Source organism: Siphateles boraxobius, unplaced genomic scaffold (genome assembly GCF_051911475.1).
Source record: "Siphateles boraxobius isolate OS27281-9 unplaced genomic scaffold, OSU_SipBor_1 1, whole genome shotgun sequence".
NCBI classification, from domain to species: Eukaryota; Metazoa; Chordata; class Actinopteri; order Cypriniformes; family Leuciscidae; genus Siphateles; species Siphateles boraxobius.
The window spans coordinates 3,026,572-3,048,111 of record NW_027508699.1 but is presented as its reverse complement, the minus strand read 5'-3'; the positions used below and the strand labels follow the sequence as shown (position 1 = coordinate 3,048,111).

General features: G+C 40.1%; 1 protein-coding gene across 2 annotated transcripts in view; it reads left to right on the top strand.

The window, feature by feature from the left end:
* The window catches only part of mov10l1 (Mov10 like RNA helicase 1), a 68,059-nt gene that overhangs the window by 25,679 nt on the left and 20,840 nt on the right, over positions 1 to 21,540 (top strand). For both annotated transcript variants that reach the window (XM_077242260.1, XM_077242177.1), the window contains exons 10-15: positions 15,858 to 16,035; positions 17,115 to 17,185; positions 19,355 to 19,446; positions 19,532 to 19,590; positions 20,659 to 20,744; positions 20,855 to 20,936. In XM_077242260.1, the coding sequence (XP_077098375.1) occupies positions 15,858 to 16,035; positions 17,115 to 17,185; positions 19,355 to 19,446; positions 19,532 to 19,590; positions 20,659 to 20,744; positions 20,855 to 20,936 (568 nt within the window). The remainder of the gene's footprint in view (positions 1 to 15,857; positions 16,036 to 17,114; positions 17,186 to 19,354; positions 19,447 to 19,531; positions 19,591 to 20,658; positions 20,745 to 20,854; positions 20,937 to 21,540) is intronic.

Below are 21,540 nucleotides of genomic sequence, written 5' to 3'. Positions count from 1 at the left end.
TGAAATGTGGTCTGTGAAGGTTAGCTGGTCATCAAAGATTACTCCAAGATTTCTGACTGACCTTGATGGGGTGATTGAGGATGAGTCTAACTGGATAGTGAAGTCGTGCTGTAGAGACGGATTGGCAGGGAGAACAAGAAGCTCAGTCTTTGCCAGATTGAGCTGCAGGTGATGTTCCTTCATCCATGCCGAGATGTCCGCCAGACAGCTAGAGATACGTGCAGCTACTGTGGGATCGTCTGGTTGAAATGAGAGGTAGAGCTGGGTGTCATCAGCATAGCAATGGTAAGAGAAACCATGTGCCTGTATGATGGGTCCCAGTGATGTGGTGTGAATGGAGAAGAGGAGGGGTCCAAGGACTGACCCCTGGGGAACCCCTGTGGTCAGTCGATGTACTTTGGATACCTCGCCTCTCCATGCGACCCTGAATGACCTACCTGTGAGATAGGACTCAAACCAGTGGAGGGAAGATCCAGTGATGCCCAGTGATGAGAGGGTGGACAGAAGGATCTGATGATTCACAGTGTCGAAGGCAGCAGACAGGTCTAGGAGAATGAGAACTGATGATTTGGAAGCAGCTTTGGCGATCCGCAGGGCTTCTGTGACTGAAAGTAATGCGGTCTCGGTCGAATGCCCTTTCTTGAAGCCAGATTGGTTAACATCCAGCTGGTTATTCAGAGACAGGAAAGATGATACTTGGTTGAAAGCAACTCTTTCAAGTGTTTTTGCAATGAAAGGTAGGAGAGAGACAGGTCTGTAATTCTCTAGAAGTGATGTGTTTAAAGTTGTTTTTTTAAGCAGTGGGGTTACCCGAGCCTGCTTAAATGCTGTAGGAAAAATGCCAGTATGGAGGGATGAGTTGATGATGTGTGTGAGTGCTGGTAGAAGTGTGGGAGAGATGGGTTGAAGAAGGTGTGAGGGGATGGGGTCTAGAGGGCAGGTGGTAGGATGACTGGAGAGGAGAAGTTTAGATACTTCTTCCTCGGTTAGAGGAGAGAAGGAGGAGAGAAGGTTATTGGCTGTGGGAGAGGTTGGACTAGGTTCCTGTGTGTGTGGAGGAGAGAACTGACTGCTAATGGTTGTTGTTTTGTTAGTGAAGAAGTTAGCAAAATCATCAGCAGTTAGCGAGGAGGTGGGTGGTGGTGGAGGTGGACAGAGGAGAGAGTTGAATGTCTTGAAAAGTCTTCGTGTGTTAGAGGAGGAGTTGATCTTGTTGTGGAAATATGAAGATTTTGCGGCATGAACATCAGCAGAAAAGGAAGAGAGCAGAGATTGGTACATACTCAGGTCAGATGTATCTTTTGATTTGCGCCATTTCCTCTCCATTGCCCTGAGTTTAGTCCGGTGTTCCCGAAGAACTTCAGATAACCAGGGGTTAGAGGGGGTAGCGCGTGCTGGCCTGGAGGAGAGAGGGCAGATAGTGTCTAAAGAAGAAGTTAATGTGGAGCATAAAGTATCCGTTGCGGTATTCACATCTAGAGATGAGAATTGTGAGGGTGAGGGAAGAGAAGATGACACAGCAGAGGAAAGACGGGAGGGAGAAAGTGAGCGCAGGTTTCGTCTGAAGGTAACTGGTAGGGGAGTTGGTGGAGTGTGGATAGTGAGTTGTAGATTGAAAGTAATGAGGAAATGATCTGAAACATGGAGAGGTTTCACCAAAATGTTGTCTGTGATGCAGTTGCGTGTGTAGACCAGGTCCAGTTGGTTGCCTGACTTGTGAGTACCTGTGGTGATGAGCCGATTGAGATCGAATGAGGCTAGGAGAGAGATGAAATCTGTAGCATACGGCTTCTCTAGATGAATGTTGAAATCGCCAAAGACTACAAGTGGAGTGCCGTCCTCAGGGAAAGAGGACAGCAGCACATCCAGCTCCTCAACAAAGCTTCCCAGTTGACCTGGGGGGCGATAAATGACTACAATCTCGATCTTAAAGGGAGTTGTAAGTGTAATAGCGTGATATTCAAATGAGTTGTTATTGCATAGAGAGGAGAGAGTTGAGTATTTCCAATTGTTAGAAATGAGAATACCAGTCCCCCCACCCCTACCAGACTGGCGAGGGGTGTGAGAGAAAGAGAAGTTGTTAGAGAGAGCAGCAGGGGTTGCTGAGTCTTCTGGACGGATCCAGGTCTCAGTCAAGCCCAAGATATTAAGAGTTGAAAGAGATGCAAAGGCAGGAATGAAGTCAGCTTTATTGACTGCTGACTGACAATTCCATAGACCCATAGAAAGAGAGAGAGGTGTGTGTGTGGATGAGAGAACGGGACGCAGATTAGCAGTATTGCGCTGCCTTCTGTGCGTGATGAGAGTGCGTTGTCGGGAGACAACAGGAATGTATTGAAAGCACATGTTGATTAAGGGAAATAGAGTACAAGTAGGAAAGGAAAGGGAGAAGAAGATACTTAAGTGCGTAGCTGGTGTCGTTGCTCGGGGGAGTCGCACAGGTAGAGTCGATGGTCTTTACCCGAGTCGGTCTTCACACGAGGAGGCTGAACGCTTCCGCTGGCGCTTCCGCGACAGCGCGCGCACTACATAGATATAATGCGTACTAACGCCTGAGTGAGGACAGCTGTTTCTGCCCAGCAATTAACACAGCAAACGCAAATCACCCGAATAATGGGAGAGGAATCGAAACTAGCTGTTGGACAGCGCTCACTTAAGTGCTATACAATTTAAACTGCAATATTATTCAGAGCGGCTGTTATATAAAGTGGGAACGCGTCTAATTAAAATACAAATTTGTGAGAAGGCAAAACAAGAAAATAACCAGAGAATCGAAAACAACCTTACCTGCTGGTAGATACTACACTGAAACAACAGGAGAACTGGATATTCAGAAAAAAACGACTTGCGCGCTCTTGTCTCGTTCACGGACTGACCGCTTGTCCTGGCCTTGTTCTGGATCTCTTCGACTTTATATCTGTTTTACAGTTGCTGTTTCTGCCCAGCAATTAACACAGCAAACGCAAAACACCCGAATAATGGGAGAGGAATCGAAACTAGCTGTTGGACAGCGCTCACTTAAGTGCTATACAATTTAAACTGCAATATTATTCAGAGCGGCTGTTATATAAAGTGGGAACGCGTCTAATTAAAATACAAATTTGTGAGAAGGCAAAACAAGAAAATAACCAGAGAATCGAAAACAACCTTACCTGCTGGTAGATACTACACTGAAACAACAGGAGAACTGGATATTCAGAAAAAAACGACTTGCGCGCCCTTGTCTCGTTCACGGACTGACCGCTTGTCCTTAACCAGAGTATGTGAGCGGTGTCCTTAACCAGAGTATGTGAGTGGAGCGGCAACAATTTTCCCTCCGCGCTCCGAGCATTTAATAATCAGTCCGCTCCAGCTCCGCTCCGGGTTCACCATTTACCGCTCCACTCCTCGCTCACTGATATCAGAAACACCGCTCTGTCTTCGTTCCCCGAGGAAATTGCTAATAAAGTATTTAAGTATGCTTTGAAATCTCACAAAATTTCTCCTCATCATAATATATAGGCATATTTAATAAAAAACAACATTAGGAGAATAGTTTCAATATGGTTTATTGGATAGTGTGCAAACTTTTCATATGACATGCTAAGCTTATTATATGGTGTTGTGGCAAAAATTCATCTCAAACAAACATCACTGCGTAAGAGACACTCATAGTCAAATTATATAAAATAGAAGTATTTATTCCTGCAAGAATAGGAGCAGTCTAATACACAGTTGTTACCCTGTGCAGAAGAGTGACACACCCCCAGACAGACTGAACTAGCTTTTATCTTAGTTTCAAGGCCTTCTTCCCCCCAGAGCCTTCCTCCCAGTAGTTTTCCATAGACGTCTAGTTGGCCCACTAAGCTCCCCTGCACCAAATGGCCTTCTGACATCTAGGTCAGAGGTCCTTGTTCGTCTGTTCTCTGGAGTGTCTCCCCCTTCTGCCTCCCCAGGTACATAAACAGAATCTTCTCTCACTACAAGTGAGAGACACACATGTGACATTATTTGAATCATCTATATTTTACTAAAGATCAATGAATATCATTAAAATTGCCACCACAACTCCTCACTTTTTATCATTATTATTACCCATAATCACAATAATAAACAATAAGACAAATTTTAAGTCATATCATCACACTTATACTCTTCATTTCTGATTTTTGCATAAATGATCACTCTCCTTGAACCTGTGAAGAAAAGTTTAGAATGAAGAGGCATAAGGCTGTTTTTGTGGGGATAGTCCCTTAAGTATTAGCAAGCAAGTAAAGACTTTATCTGCGGCCGGGCTGAATGAATAAGCACTGTTATTGCACTCCCGACCTAGGTCGGACCCTCAGTCACCTCAGTATAAACAAGAAATAGTGTATAGTTTAAGTAGGAAACACATCAATTTAACACCCTGGTTATCATTACACATCTTGAAACCCACATGGCATTTCAACAGGCTAAGAAATACGAAGAAATAAAAGTAGAATAAAATCCCTCATTTCGACCCCTCTCCTTGTACGTCAACACATAGCGGATAACCACAGCTTTTAACCTTCTGTTCATATCAAAAACATTCATAGAAATAAAGAAAAAGAAAAGGAAACATACACTTTAACACATGTCACAGTAGCTCCCACTACTTGTATCATCATATTTTGTTCATCCAATTGAACAGACTCCCAGCTTTAACCAGTCTCTGTACTGAGCTGGAAACACACTATAATGCATGGTAAACATAACAATATTGATAATCCTATCGCTGAAATTGGTAGTACAGTACCCCCAACCCCCCAAAGATTAACCAATCTTATCCATTTACCATCAGTCCACGCCCATTTCCATACATCGCCTCCATTTTCCTAACCATATTTTCTTAACTTTTAACTCGATTCAGCCAATGGTTTTACTTAGTAAGCTCTATTTAACACCATATTTAATAAAATCTATCCAGAAAAGGTTTTATATTTTTTTTTATCCATTCTTTTAACCAATGTAGTTGTTCAAAATTAACTCTAATATTTCCATTACGGACACAATCAATATATTTTCTACATTTACAATCAAATCAATACCTAGTTTGATTCAATCAAACAAAATCATCACAAAAACAGATTCTTCTGTTAAACTTAAACCATCAGTTGTGTTGATCATCTCGTTCGCCCCACGGACGTTCCGTGTTCTTTTACCTTTAACTTTTAATTCAAACATGCTGTGGTTCTACTTAATAAGCTTCAACAATTATCCCTATAATTTACATTAATTAATAGATCTTCTCTTCCCAAAAACATTTTCCTTAAATATTTCCTAATGAATAAGTAACCAATCAAATCTTTTGATCTAGTGTATATCAATACTAAGCCCTATTTTGATTTAATCGAATCAAATCCTCAAAATAATCACAAAACCACATTCTTAAACCATTAGTTGGTTCACATCCTCCTCCAGGCGTGTTGATCATCTCGTTCGCCCCATGGACTATGGGATGGTTGTGGCCTGTTGGTGTAGGTGAGAGGCTTGGACCCAGGTGTCACACTCTCCAACCATTTTCTGATCCTTATAAGGTTTTCCCTTAAATCACGACCGCACCCCCACTGGAGTGAACTGTCACCTGTGAATGGAGACCTTAAGTATTTTGTTAGTGACCGCTTGACCGCTTCCCTTTGGTGTGACCTGTGGAATCAACAACCTGAAACATTATCTCCGGATAATTTCTTGCTCACTTAATAGCACTCGGGGTCCTTTTACCCTGAAAAACACTCAACCCCTATCCTCATGTCCACACAATATTTATACATTTGGAACAGAATTAGTTCTGTTTGATCCAATCCTTCCTGACATTCTGTAAAAGGAAAATTTTAAGTTATGCGCTGCGCAGGTGTAGCACCTTTCTGCCACACTAATAACCCAGGCCAGGACAGTTAGCCAAATTCATCCATAACCATTATTTTAGTGGGCACATTTTGCCCTGTCTCCCAATCCTGCATGCTCTCTGTAAAGAGAAACAGATTTCGAGGTTATTGTCAGATAGTAAAGTACGTAGTTTCTTTTGTCTACTGTTCTCCCGTGGCCTTCGATGCCCTGGCGTTTCCTGTTGAAACAAACTTTGTTATTGGTGTGTGCGGCACACTCACAGACATCCATTTTGTTAGGCAGAAAAAATGGCTTCTTTCAGGGCTTTTATCAAATTACCCCTAGTGTTCTCCCAACATTTATTCAGCAAATGTGAACCCCTTAATAAACCATATTTGGCAATTGTTATACCATCTCCCTCTTGATGCACGACACAACTCGAGCATCAATTTAACATAACATTTAACATAGTGTTTTTTATAAAGTTTGCCATCAACACTAACCCAAACGTTGTCCTTCAGACAAATTTCCTCCAGACATCTTTCTCTGCCTCTGAAACAAAAATATTACATTCTTCACTTAAAGCCACAATCTCATCTTCTTATCGAAGTATTTGAAAGGCAACGGCCCTCAGTCTCACAGCGTATTCTGCTTTTCAGGCCTGTTGTTTGGTCTCTCAAGTCAGTCATCTACAAACATTTCCAAAGTCATCAATTTTCCCTATCATTTCAGGTCGTGCTGTGCAGACTTGGTCAATGTCAGTCAATCATTTCTCCCCCTTTGTTCACAATAATCATAAATGTGAGGGGCTCTCTTGATAATTTCATGTTGACTTAGCCAATATGTCACTTTGTTGTTTCCCTCAAATCTACAACATTTTCATTTATCTCAGCCCATGCCAGATGGTGATCTACAACTACACAATTCCAATTTACTGATCTTCAAATCTACATTATGTATGACAAAAGTATTACTACCAGACAGAGCTTGATGGCCAATCAACTTAAAGCTTGTCCCATGTTCTGTATTGTCTCTTCATCAGAATTATCAGCTTCTTTAAAATTTGTCATTTGCCTTAACCCATCTGTAATGATAAACTCATTCCAGAGGTTAATGAGGCAATATACACACCATTCAGGCGGAATATTAGTGCCCCAAACTAATACATACAAGACATAAAGTGCTGTCACCATCACACACACACACTCATACTAGACACACATATGTTAACTGCTCATTCTCAATGTTCACTTTTCTTTATATTATTGCTAAAAGATTTAAATTTTAAATAAGATTTTAAACTTCCCATTTTCCTGTAGCTTCTACCTAATTTTACATGGTATCTTAACCACTTTCAAAGCACGTCTGTTCATTATTCATTTGATTTTTAGACAAGTCAGCTGGGTTGTTTTGTTTCATTATCATTATTTTGCTTCAGCTTGCTCTAGCAGGCAGATAACAGAAAGACAGACACAGTTTCCATCCCTTCCTCCAACTCAGGCAGTCTCTCTCACTATAACAAATAATTTTTCCACCAGCCTCCTAAGGCTGTAACTTAGACAAAATTTGTATTCATTACAATAACCTTTGACCATTCACCTTTGTCATCCAGACTTTCCTTAAATCAAAAGCTGTCTTCATCTTTAGCCACCACCATGTCTAACGACCTTCAAGAGTTAAAACTATGTCATAGACCTATTAGTTCAAAATCAACACTATGATTTTCCTTGCCCATAAGGCAAACCAGTACATAAAAAGTTTCGCTACTGTCTCCACAACAGCTAATGGGAATCACTTCATGGCCTCAGCTGGCTCTTGAAAGCCCACTCCTGTTAGCCCTTTATCTATAATCTCCATCAGGGTGTTTTCCCCTGGCATATTTGCAGACGCTTGTCACAATAAAAAAACAAGCCATACAACTAATGCGGTTTCTTCTGGCGAGTGGTATATATAGAGGAGCTTTGCTTTATTGGGGAGACATGCCGTGACTCGTCACCGCGTCTTCTCCCCTTAACGGCATAAGGACGCTGCTGGCCTCACAGCTCCTGCTCAACCCTCATACCTGTCTCACATAACACACCTCCATTCAGGAGATGCCCAATGACTTTACGTGATCCACTCTGGCTTAGGTTGCCCCCTGTCTGGCCAAAGAAGGTCTTACCCGTCATCGAGATGGTCACTCGTGCCCACTGGTGACCGCTCTTTCCAATCACACAATCAGTTCTCTTCAACAGACCTCAGCTGTTTTCTGGAGCTTAGGAAAGGCACGTTCAAGAGTCACCAGGGCCATTCGGATTGCCTAATAGTGTTCACACAGGGAGACAGGTCAATAACAACAGTATTTAATCACTTAAATCCATTAAATATCTTAAAAGCAGAAACCTAGCTGCTTAGATTATACTCAGTGAATTTAGATCACAACCGTACATTCAGTGTACTTCATCTGTAGCCGGAGCCATCGGTCCTGAATGGTGGAGACTAAATGAGACAAAGTTGTTACTGGTCCTAAAATACGCTAATCAAAATGTCACCTCTATCGTTTAAGGTCTGCATTATTTTAAAGACTTCTTTAAAGTCATTCAGTTTTACTTAAATCCATTTACAAATACAAATTGCCCTCTGAACGGCAATGATTTCTTTTAACCTCTCCATGTCTATGATTTTCAACTTAAACACTGTGCTTTACTTATGACACAGGCTCAGATAACAGCTTTTAGCTCACATTGAATCAGAGAGAGACTCTGAGGCATTCAGGACTGGTACACTGCATTTTCATAAAACTTTTAACATCAGACTTTATCTACCATATTTTAACTCTAGCCCAGCTTAAGGCATCTTTGCCAGAAATTACATGTGTTTTCAAATAAACATAGTTTTACAGTTGTCTTTTGCCCACGTCAGGGAATCTAGACATTACAAATTTCCATTCAGATTGAGTCTCTGTCGCCCTGGCACTTTCAGCCACAGCACACACCAGATTCAGATAAGCGAACTGTTTCAGCCAAATCACAAGCTTATCTTTTAAAAGCAAAGCATCAGCTTCTAGCTCTTTCATGGTCAACTTTTCAAGCTGTTTGTTTAATCAGATGCCTTTCAACACATTTTACATTTAGCAACTGTTAATTCAGTAGCCTACTGCTTCTGCTTATTTGTTCTTACATAAAAATAATTATTCTAGTTCTCAATAACGTTTCACATTTCTCAATCTCAATTTTAATTGTCAAGTTCTCAACCATAGTTTAATATTTGACTTAAGTTTTCTCTTGGAGTTTATCAATCTCCAATTAGGATTCACACTAATTTTGACAAGGCTACTCTGCATCTTTTGCAGTTATTATAAATCATCTTTGAGATCTGTCTCTCTATATTACCTTTACATATTTTGCAACTCACATTTGTTGGAGTCACAAAAGGATTCACTTTAAGACTTCAATCTTTTGACCTTGTTTTTTTATCTCTTATTTCTCAGACCAAAAATTGTCACTGTCGTCATTTAAACACTGATCTATTTTCAACCCCACATTATTATCAGAAATGTGTCACGTGTTAAATGGTCCTGCTGACCACAATCAAGACACTCTCTGTCATCTGGTTGGTTCGTGTGTCAGCCTCAACTACAGCATCAGACACCTGTCCTTTACTATAGTTTGATCACTGTGAGCTTCCAAAGGGCTTCAACTTAACTGCACACCCTTGAAGCAGTGTGTGTCCCATTCAGGAATGTAACCAGACCCACTGATAAGCAGTTCTCTGTATTCCTTTGACCATCCACCAATGGCGGATTCAATCACAATAGCCAACTCATACTCTTCATCATTATTATTGGCAGAACATAATTTCATGAGCAGCACAGAGAATGCTCAAAATATTCGAATTTGTTTTCTGTCTTTACCTTACTAATTTGGTATTATCATCAACAACACTAATTACAAGTACTGTTGCTGTTATCCCAGCTTATCTTTTACAAAACATCATCTGCAAATCTCTTCAAAATGAGATCTTCAGAGCAGAGCTGTTTACAGCATTTGCTCTCTTCTGTCTCACTATTTATTTATTTTCCCGGACTGTTCAGTTACTCTTCATAAAGTGTAACAATTTGTACATCATTATTTTCATTACAACTGGTTTGAAGCCTTTTCCCTTCCATCACATGGTTAGTCTGCAGATTCAACTTAATATTATCATTATTGTCTCAGTCTTATCTCTACTGTTTCTCCAAAACAGATTATATTACTCAGTCCGTAAATTACACAGACAACCATTATAGCTACTTGCTTCAATACCCTTATTTTCTTAACATTAATAAAATAAAGCAGATATATCATCATTTCAATCATTATTTTATCAAAATCTAGAATTGTTCCCCATTCTGCTTAAAACATTCTTCATATCATGTTAATCCCTGTCAATCATACCATGCCTTATTTTATTCTAAAACTTTTCATATCATTTAAACAGTTAATTTGACTTCCATAAATTCTGTCAGACCATGTCTATTTTCATCACATATAGTTTTCTACTATATTTCTCCTTTCTTTTCCCTACATGCCAGTTCCTTCATTATCCTCTCCTTTCTTTTCTCAAACATGCCAGTTCCTTCATTATCTAACCAGTACATGATTGTTTGCACAATCCCCACACACACATGTCTCACACACCACCTTTTTGTTTTTTCACTTCCCTCTTCCACCAAGTCTCACTTACAGCTCCCTCTATTTCACACAGACAGCCTTATTGCTTCTTCCTACTTCAATATCTAAAACATACATTTCCCCCCATATTTTCCTAGTTCTACAGAAAACCGGTGTATCAAATTTGGCATGCTTACTCTGAGATTTTCCCATACTGGCTGTTTTCTGTTCCCTGTGGATTTCTCTTCAACGCGCGTTTTCTCTAATCTGTTTAGGCGTCCCCAACAGACCCGATTCTTTCTTTTAACCCAAATCGGTCGGGTTGCACTATTAGTGCCCTCCTAATTAAGGTTTACCCAAAAACTGTTCTGGTTCCCCCTAATTAGCCTCAGTACCTAAAAACAATTTGCTCCGTCGTGGAACAACTAATTTTCAGGGTACCTATCTGTTTGAAATCTCTTGATCTGTTACAGTTCTCACTTAATCCCAGATTATTTATCTGCTTGAAATTTCTTGTTCTGTTACAGACCTCAATTAATCTCAGATCATTTTCCCTCGTATCTGTTTGAAATTTCTTGATCTATATAGATCTCAATTAATCTCAGATTACGTACCACAGAAACAGCCTTCAGCCAATATGGTTCAATTTCACTCTTCTCCCCAATTAAACTGAATTTAATTAACTTACCCAAAAGAAAATAAATTGAACTGTCTCTTACCAGAGATGCTTCTGTTGCCACCGGGTTCTTTCAATTGATTCCAGTGGAGTTTCTCCTGGCCCTGATAGCGGTCGGCCCCTCTCTCTGAAATTTACGAGGTAGAGCTGGAACTGCTCAGTCCAGGTGGCCAAACACCGTCCGCTCTCAGGTCCAGAAGGCACTTCCAAGGAATCCCACTTCTGACACCAATCTGTTGTGGCAAAAATTCATCTCAAACAAACATCACTGCGTAAGAGACACTCATAGTCAAATTATATAAAATAGAAGTATTTATTCCTGCAAGAATAGGAGCAGTCTAATACACAGTTGTTACCCTGTGCAGAAGAGTGACACACCCCCAGACAGACTGAACTAGCTTTTATCTTAGTTTCAAGGCCTTCTTCCCCCCAGAGCCTTCCTCCCAGTAGTTTTCCATAGACGTCTAGTTGGCCCACTAAGCTCCCCTGCACCAAATGGCCTTCTGACATCTAGGTCAGAGGTCCTTGTTCGTCTGTTCTCTGGAGTGTCTCCCCCTTCTGCCTCCCCAGGTACATAAACAGAATCTTCTCTCACTACAAGTGAGAGACACACATGTGACATTATTTGAATCATCTATATTTTACTAAAGATCAATGAATATCATTAAAATTGCCACCACAATGGTTATCAGCATTATAAGTTAAATATCATTGCTGCTTTTTGCAGAGCACATTTTGTTTGGAAAGAAGACAATAACTACGTTTTCATCAGTTATTTTATCTACGGGTCGCTACATTTCTTACTGATTTCTGCTCATTCGAAATCAAATACCGACAGTACTGTAAGATCACATTTATTTGAATGCAATGCATTAGTGAGAAGGCGAATAAGTTTGAATAAGTGTTACCTGTTTAAAATATGCTTCACCCGATCCAGCCCGATCTCATGAAAGTGCGTATATATAGCACAAATTTGATTTCTCGTACCATTTATACACCAAAAATCTGATACGCGTTCATATGATACGCAATTTATGACGTGAACCCACTTCACACCAAGGGGTTTAGTGTGTTTCATTTGCACGCAAAAACTATTTTTTGCCATATAAATGGCACGAGAAATAAAATTTGTGCTATAGATACGCACTTTCATGAGATCGTGTTGCCCGATCATTTTCAGTAGGCTTGAGAACCTCCCGCAGCCACTCATGTCCATCGGCGTCATCATAACCTTTAAATTTTTTTTCTGATTTGAGTGATCCATCTGTATCATGCTAGCGTAATGTGTTTAACGTGTGAATCCTTACTAAAAATGCAGTTCTATAATGAGCCTCTGGCATGAATCGACTTTTAAAAAATCCGCTCCTCACACCAAGCTCACATCTAATATGTTTTTTTGTTTTCCAAAAGATTTTGTAAGGTCACTTCTCACATGTAAGGATTTTTAGCCATCTCTGTAAATAAAATACTGCCTCCTTTATCTGTATTAAGGAAGAATTGTGCACTTACATGCACTTCATGAGGGATAGATGCACATTTGCACACACGCAAGGTCTCTCACTCTCTCCCTCTCTGCGCTACACTGTTTGGAGCTCGCGGGCTCTAGATTCCTGGAGATTTGAACTAATTTGCAGGCATCTGGGAGCCGCTATCAATATGCGGGAGACTCCCGGAACTTCCGGGAGACTTGGGATGTCTGGCATCGCATTGCCATGACTCTTCTCTGGCTGGTGTGCTGATGAGTCCCACGCAACCTAAATGGAACCACTGTATAGGACCGTTCTGATTATCGCAAGCAACCATGTCATCAAGCTCTTCAGGCTGTCTGCAAAAGGACCCCAACACAGCCGGCTGCATTTTGTAGGATTATATTCTGTTTTTCACGCTAATTTTTCATTTTTTTTCATGCCAGAACACTAGCCTGCTATGCTAGCCCATGTAAACGGGCAAAACATACCCATAATTCTTTGTGTTCTAATGACGTTGCCGCCCAGTTGGTCACATTTCTCAGCGATCTCTATTATGTCTCAGTTCTGTGTCCCGGTTTTCAGTAGTTTCCTGAATTCAGTAGTTTGTTGCCTACATTTCCAATTGTTTAAGTTGTCACCGCTGGGTCTCGTTTCTTTGATTAGTTTGTCTCAGTATTTAAGCCCTTTATGTTGTTCAGTTCTTTGTCTGATCTCGTCAAGTTTATAGTGTTTTTTTCCTGTTTCCTCCTGAGTGTTTTAGATTTTGTTTAATAAAGAAAGGACTGCTGCACTGAAATCCAGCATTTTATTTTTGCATCTTGCTGCAACCATACATGACCGAATCGCTAATCCATTTGAATTGAAAGTTAAAGGGGTGGTTCGGATTTTTGGACATCGGGCCTCATTTACAAGTTAGCCTGTGTGTTATTTACCAGTGGAGTCAGTTTTCGAAAATGTTCACCCAGTCCTTCCAGTTGCATAGTTCGCCGGTGCTAGGCTAGCGCGAGTCAATGGTATTGGTTAGCCTACCATTAAAACAGTTTTATCCACTCCACAGTTCACCAAAAGCACATCAATTATAACGCCAGACTATCGATGTAAATGTCTGTTGAGAGAATAATGTTAGAAATCAAACTACTCAATGTAGTTTGACATATCAAAATATATTTCAATGATCGAATTACATTTACAGGAACTAGTTTCTCAGCAGCGGCTGAATTTTACTTTGCTCCGGGAGTAGTACTGCGCCGGAAAGTAAACACAACAGAATCGCACTACGTTCAGTCGGAACGTCAAGTAGTCTCGATTTTGAAACTTTCGATCGGAATTGAAAGAATTGGCAAAATGGTTATTCACTGTAGTTTTAATTGTACAAATAAACCAAAAAGATGGTCAGCAAAAAATTTCTACAGATTTCCAGTAAGAGATCCAGAAAGGAACCAACTGTGGCTTCTTGCTGCTGGCTTGGATAAGGAGACACCGACAGAGACACTACTAAAGGCCCGAATTTGTAGCGATCATTTTAGATCAGACGACTTTGTACAAAGTGATCGAAACGATAACAAGTCACTGAGTTGGAATGCAGTTCCAGCCGTCTTTCCAGATTCACCAACAGCTACAGATGAACAGGTAATAACTTTTGTTAGGCTACTCTAACGTTAGCTAGCTAACGTTAATGAAGCTACTCTTTCATAACTGATAGATCGACACTGACAACATTAGTGGAGATAACGTTACAGTTCAATGCATTGTGGAGAATTTTTTCTCTTTCTGACCTTTTAGCATCCATCTCGATTAGTTCTTCGTCTGTGTATTCTGGCTCATACATGTAACGTTATGGTTCGTTGAATAACACACATTTCCTCATCTTCATCGTCTTCAAAGTCCGAAACAATGTCATGGCTTTCAAATGTGGCCATAATCATATGTCTTGTTGCTTTATTCTTGAAATAAACTCTGTTTCTGTAGTGATGACGAGTGTCAGCGGCAGGTAAATACACTTGCGTGATTGTCATGTGGACCGGCTCTCTCGGTTGCCTAGGTAACTTAATATCACTCCGCCGCCGCTGTAGACTATGCTGATAAATACAGGGAACAAAGTATAACTATTGCAATGGGATGAAAGGGTAGTTTGATTTCTAACATTATTCTCTCAACAGACATTTACATCGATAGTCTGGCGTTATAATTGATGTGCTTTTGGTGAACTGTGGAGTGGATAAAACTGTTTTAATGGTAGGCTAACCAATACCATTGACTCGCGCTAGCCTAGCACCGGCGAACTATGCAACTGGAAGGACTGGGTGAACATTTTCGAAAACTGACTCCACTGGTAAATAACACACAGGCTAACTTGTAAATGAGGCCCGATGTCCAAAATTCCGAACCACCCCTTTAACAGTAATAAAATAAGAACAAAAAATCTAATTACAAATTATAGCACAAATAAATACAATGGAATAAAGAAGTTTTTCAGGTAGGTCTAACAGTAGTATTCGGTTAAGAAATACTACAGAAATTGAATGAAGCAATCAAATGTCAAATAACACTGGATAGTCCTAATTGTGAACATTACATTTAGATTTATTCTTGCAATTAAAGTTAGTTATTAAGTCAAGAGCAGTGAGTGATTATATTGTTGTCTTTTGTTGTTCAAGTAATATTGACACAGACAGCAGCAGATGTATTAGGCTGCTGTCACTTTAAGAGTGAATGTACGGATCCAATATGCTGTTTAGTAAAGTAACGTTACGTTGAAATCGATACTGATATGATGCCTCCAAACGGAACTTTTAAATTATTACTAATAATGTTAAGTGGGTATCATAACCCATTTTACTCTATTTGAAAGCCGTTGTAACGTACAATGCACCTTAATTACAAATTATTGATTGTTTTTGTGAGAAAAGAGCTGATGCTGCGATGTATATTTTGAGAAAGTGCTTTTTGACCTTGGATGCATGTAAACTTATTTGTATGAGACCTCCGAAATGAGTAACCTTTAAAATAGCATAACAATGGCTTTTTAATAGCAGGTGTAAACAAGGCTTGGGAGGTAAAGTGCAATCACCAAGTAGAATTGCACAATAATGACTTTTAAATACATGTCTTGAACACTCCCTCCGTCTGGTTGGACAAACGTAACCCCACCCCAAATCTCAGCATTTCATAAAAAAGTACTATTTCAAAATACTTCTTTTTAATACACGTCCCTTTTTAATAGAAACTGTTATAGCTCTTCTCCTGTTTTTGCAGTGCTTGAGTTTGTCGTCTATGTTGCGGCGTTTCTCTGCTCTTCTGTGGTTGGAGGAGCTGGAGGCTGAGAGGGAGCTCAGAGAGTTCAGCCTCATCGGCGCCATCCTCAGGAAGGGAGCGGTAAACTTACACCTGGAGGTGCCAGGACTCACAGAGGGCCGGCCAAACCTCTTCATTGGTGAGGATGTTCTCTAGTAATGTGTACCTTTTAATCGTTAGCATGTATACGTTTAGCGGAAAAAGATTCAGCTTAAAATTAATTGGAAAGCATAAGCAGCAAAATGTAATAGTTAAAGTTGCAGTATATAATTTTGTGTTCAAATTTAGTAAAATTTGAAGCGAGTACATCATGAATCCGTTTTCCAAGCTCTGTTTTTGTCTTATCCCGAATCACTACGGTACAGTATTTCTGTCGTAACTGAACGCGACGCGCTGTTGGAATGGAGAATGACTGAGGAGAGATGAGTTTCCATTAACTTTAACTTAACGACTTAATTTTAACTTCACATTATGCTATCGAATGACATTAGAAGTCTTGGAATATAGTGCACGAAAGCTTTATGGTGCGTTACAATGTTTTTTAGGCCTTTGTGTTATTGTTAAGCCCCACAATAGTATTCACAATATCGGACCTCACTGAGAAGCTGCAGCCGTGGCGGGATGATGTTTGGTGTGGCGGGATGATGTTTGGTGTGGCGGGATGATGTTTGGTGTGGCGGGATGATGTTTGGTGTGGCGGGATGATGTTTGGTGTGGCGGATGATGTTTGGTGTGGCGGGATGATGTTTGGTGTGGCGGGATGATGTTTGGTGTGGCGGATGATGTTTGGTGTGGCGGATGATGTTTGGTGTGGCGGGATGATGTTTGGTGTGGCGGGATGATGTTTGGTGTGGTGGGATGATGTTTGGTGTGGTGGGATGATGTTTGGTGTGGCGGACGACCACGGCAGAATGAATATAGCGGAAACACTGATGTTCTTCCATAAGACGCATGCAGTTCTGTTTATAAACCAGTAGAGCGCCAAAAGTTACGGACTGCAGCTTTAATCACTGATAATAGGAAATAATACTGAGGAAGAATAATATTAGGGAGAGTAAATGCAAAAAAAAAAAAAGTTACACTTTTTAATTAACTATTCCTATAAAAAACAAACAAACAACTATTAACATTGGTGATCATTAAAAAAGCAAATGTTGCATCTAATTTTTTATTGTTGTTTGGTGTACAGAATAATAAAATTGTTTAATCCTCCTCTAGGTGATAAAGTGATTCTGAAGAAACCCTGTAGTGGAGGAATTGTTCTTGAGTATATGTCTTATGTCACAGAGGTATCTTGACAATTTCTATTCTTAATGTTCAGATTATTCTTTCCTTGTTGGTCTGCAACTAATGACTGTTCATCTCATTTATTAATCTGACCGTTTCTTCAAATAATTAATTTACATTTATCAATGCTTTTTATCAGTTTGTGCATTTCCTGGTAATCAAACCCATAGCAAAAACATTTTTCAGTAAACAAATAAAGTTGTAACCACTGATCTATATATGTAACCAATAAGAGGGTGAATGTTTTGTAGGAATGCTCAAATCCCCTCGTCTGAACATAGTGATGCATTATTGAAATAGCTTTGTCCTGTAAATGTACAGGTCCTTCTCAAACAATTAGCATATTGTGATAAAGTTAATTATTTTCCATAATGTAATGATAAAATTAACTTTCATATCTTTTAGATTCATTGCACACCAACTGAAATATTTCAGGTCTTTCATTGTTTTAATACTGATGATTTTGGCATACAGCTCATGAAAACCCAGAATTCCTATCACAAAAAATTAGCATATTTCATCCGACCAATAAAAGAAGTGTTTTTTTAATACAAAAAAAGTCAACCTTCAAATAATTATGTTCAGTTATGCACTCAATACTTGGTCGGGAATCCTTTTGCAGAAATGACTGCTTCAATGTGGCGTGGCATGGAGGCAATCAGCCTGTGGCACTGCTGAGGTGTTATGGAGGCCCAGGATGCTTCGATAGCGGCCTTAAGCTCATCCAGAGTGTTGGGTCTTGCGTCTCTCAACTTTCTCTTCACAATATCCCACAGCTTCTCTATGGGGTTCAGGTCAGGAGAGTTGGCAGGCCAATTGAGCACAGTAATACCATGGTCAGTAAACCATTTACCAGTGGTTTTGGCACTGTGAGCAGGTGCCAGGTCGTGCTGAAAAATGAAATCTTCATCTCCTTAAAGCTTTTCAGCAGATGGAAGCATGAAGTGCTCCAAAATCTCCTGATAGCTAGCTGCATTGACCATGCCCTTGATAAAACACAGTGGACCAACACCAGCAGCTGACATGGCACCCCAGACCATCACTGACTGTGGGCACTTGACACTGGACTTCAGGCATTTTGGCATTTTCTTCTCCTCCAGACTCTGGCACCTTGATTTCCGAATGACATGCAAAATTTGCTTTCATCCGAAAAAAGTACTTTGAACCACTGAGCAACAGTCCAGTGCTGCTTCTCTGTAGCCCAGGTCAGGCGCTTCTGCCGCTGTTTCTGGTTCAAAAGTGGCTTGACCTGGGGAATGCGGCACCTGTAGCCCATTTCCTGCACACGCCTGTGCACGGTGGCTCTGGATGTTTCTACTCCAGACTCAGTCCACTGCTTCCGCAGGTCCCCCAAGGTCTGGAATCGGTCCTTCTCCACAATCTTCCTCAGGGTCCGGTCACCTCCTCTCGTTGTGCAGCGTTTTCTGCCACACTTTTTCCTTCCCACAGACTTCCCACTGAGGTGCCTTGATACAGCACACCGGGAACAGCCTATTTGTTCAGAAATTTCTTTCTGTGTCTTACCCTCTTGCTTGAGGGTGTCAATGATGGCCTTCTGGACAGCAGTCAGGTCGGCAGTCTTACCCATGATTGCGGTTTTGAGTAATGAAACAGGCTGGGAGTTTTTAAAAGCCTCAGGAATCTTTTGCAGGTGTTTAGAGTTAATTAGTTGATTCAGATGATTAGGTTAATAGTTCGTTTGAGACCCTTTTCATGATATGCTAATTTTTTGAGATAGGAATTTTGGGTTTTCATGAGCTGTATGCCAAAATCATCAGTATTAAAACAATAAAAGACCTGAAATATTTCAGTTGGTGTGCAATGAATCTAAAATATATGAAAGTTAAATTTTTATCATTACATTATGGAAAATAATGAACTTTATCACAATATGCTAATTTTTTGAGAAGGACCTGTATGTGCATTTAACAGCATGTGCAATCTGATGATAAAAAAAAAAAAAACGCCTGATAAAATGCTTTTGAGCATAACCCTAACTTTAAACAACTTGAGTCATGCACTCTTATTCTGTGGCTTGTGTCATTCCACAAACACTTGTTTTGCAATATAACAATATTATCCGTCACATCCATATATAATGTGTTCTTGTTTTGGTCAGTGTTTGAGATTGAGATTTGTCAGTCAAAGATTCTGTGTGTTGACGCTCCCAGATCTCAGAAGATGACGTGAGTTTACGTGTGAATGCTGATTTCCAGCACAGTTACCTCGGAGAACCTCTGGACGTGGAGTTCACCTTCAACAGGTGCTGCTGGCTCGTCCACCTTCACAGTGCTGACTCAATCAGTTCATGTCTAAAGATTCCTACACCAATATCCTGTTTTTTCCAGGGTGACCACGAGGAGGTGCCATTGTGCTTTGGAGCAGGTCAAACATTTTGGCGACAACAGTAAGAACCACATTGTGCTAATTATCATATCATATATATTTCCAATGTCATATTGCTTTGAGGAATAGCTCGTCTTTGCTAATGGTTTCTTTCACCATTTGGGAAATTATAAAACACTCTCATACTTTTATTTCCAAAAATGTTCTTGCGTAAAAATGTGAGCAGCAGTTAAAAGTGAGTCTCGACACCTTTCTGAAGTTCTTGACACAATGTTTAGAAAATGTTAGCGCTCCTATGAGAGATAAAAACACGGTTTGGATTAATATTTAGCATATTAAAATGCTAAACAGCAGTCAATTAAACATCTTTTCACTGAATCCCAGCCTCTGACAGTATCAGACTACTGCTACAATGGCCAATCTAATGAAGGACCAAATGGTTCGATCAATTGTGACCAAACTCCTAACTATTTGTTAGGGGCTGTCCCGGCTAAAGATTTTCTAGTCGAATATTAGTCGCTCATTTAAGCCATTAGTCGTCCAGTCGCACATTTACGATATTAATTGAATTATTTAAATATATACTAGAGGTGTAACAGTTCACAGAAGTCATGGTTCGGTTCGTACCTCGGTTTTGGGGTCACGGTTCGATACGAGTTCGGTACATTTACAGAAAGCAGCGGTTGCTTTGTTTACGGGGTTACTGCTCCATTTCTATATTAAAATGTATTATTCTATATTAATATCTTTCCATCAGCGCCACCTGCTAGCAATAAGAGTGTGCGTTTTTATTCAGCACGTCTCCACTCGTTCTGCCATGCGCTGCTCATGCGTGTTGGGCTTGTTTACACAATTGCGCGTGCATCTCTGTTACGCAGCATGCAGAGCATCACATGTTGATATGCATTTTGTCAAGAATTAATAATACAGCGTGTTTCAATCAACACAGAAAGGGGTCACCGCGACCTGCATGTGAACGGGTTTTATCAGGGTGGTTTTGCTCTGGGTGAATCTGGGTCCTACTGTTGAGATTTTTCCTACCATTTAAAAATATAAAGTGGATGATCATTTGAGTTGTTTTTATAGAGAAACAATAGTTTATATTTGGTGTTGCTTTGTCTTGGTTGAGTTTTGTTTCCCAGCATGCTCGCGCAGCAGCCGCCCCTGTGGAGCGGAGAGTGGGGTCCACAGGAAGAGGAAGAACATCTCCAAGAAGTGAGCGTATTCATTTATTCATCATAGTTATGACGAGACCTAAACACGCTTGGAGTCTGTAATTATATGATCTTGTGGTTGATAAGACTATGTTCTGGTTATGTCATCAGGAGAATGACGCAACGCAAACAATCAATGGCTCATCGTCACAGACAGCAGAGATGGTGTCTGTGGCCACACAAACTAAAACAGGTAACTCAGAAAATAATAAGTGGAATTAACTTTGCTTTAGCCCCTATTGTAAAGGTTGGTTTTCTTTATCATTTTTCTTTCCAAATCTGTATGGAAGCCCTAGGAACCTCACATAGGAAACTGATGAAATCTGGCACACTGATTATGGTGTTCCTGAATACTAATGTGAGACTCGGATCAACTCCATAGCACCACCGGCTGTTCAAAAATTCTCTTTTCTTTTGGTAAAATCCTTTGTTCACCCGATTACTCTTCTCATGCTGATCACAATCAGTGTCTTAACCAATGTTTATACCATGGTTAATGAAAACATAGAATCAGGCTATTAATTAATTGTATATACTGGCGTTCTGAGCTTTTATAAGCTCTGAGTTCCCATATGAACTGATCGGATCGATTATCAGCGCAGTATGACTGTAGCCCAATTGTTTTATAAATATAAAATTATAAGAATAAAATGTGTGACCCATTTGAATTCTATTTAGAATTGAATCACCGTTACTATAATTGATCAAGTTTTATTGTATTTATTGTGGTAAATTTTGACTAACTTGTTACAGGGTTTAATTACTAATCTTTTTAGTAATTAGGCCGATTTTCAACT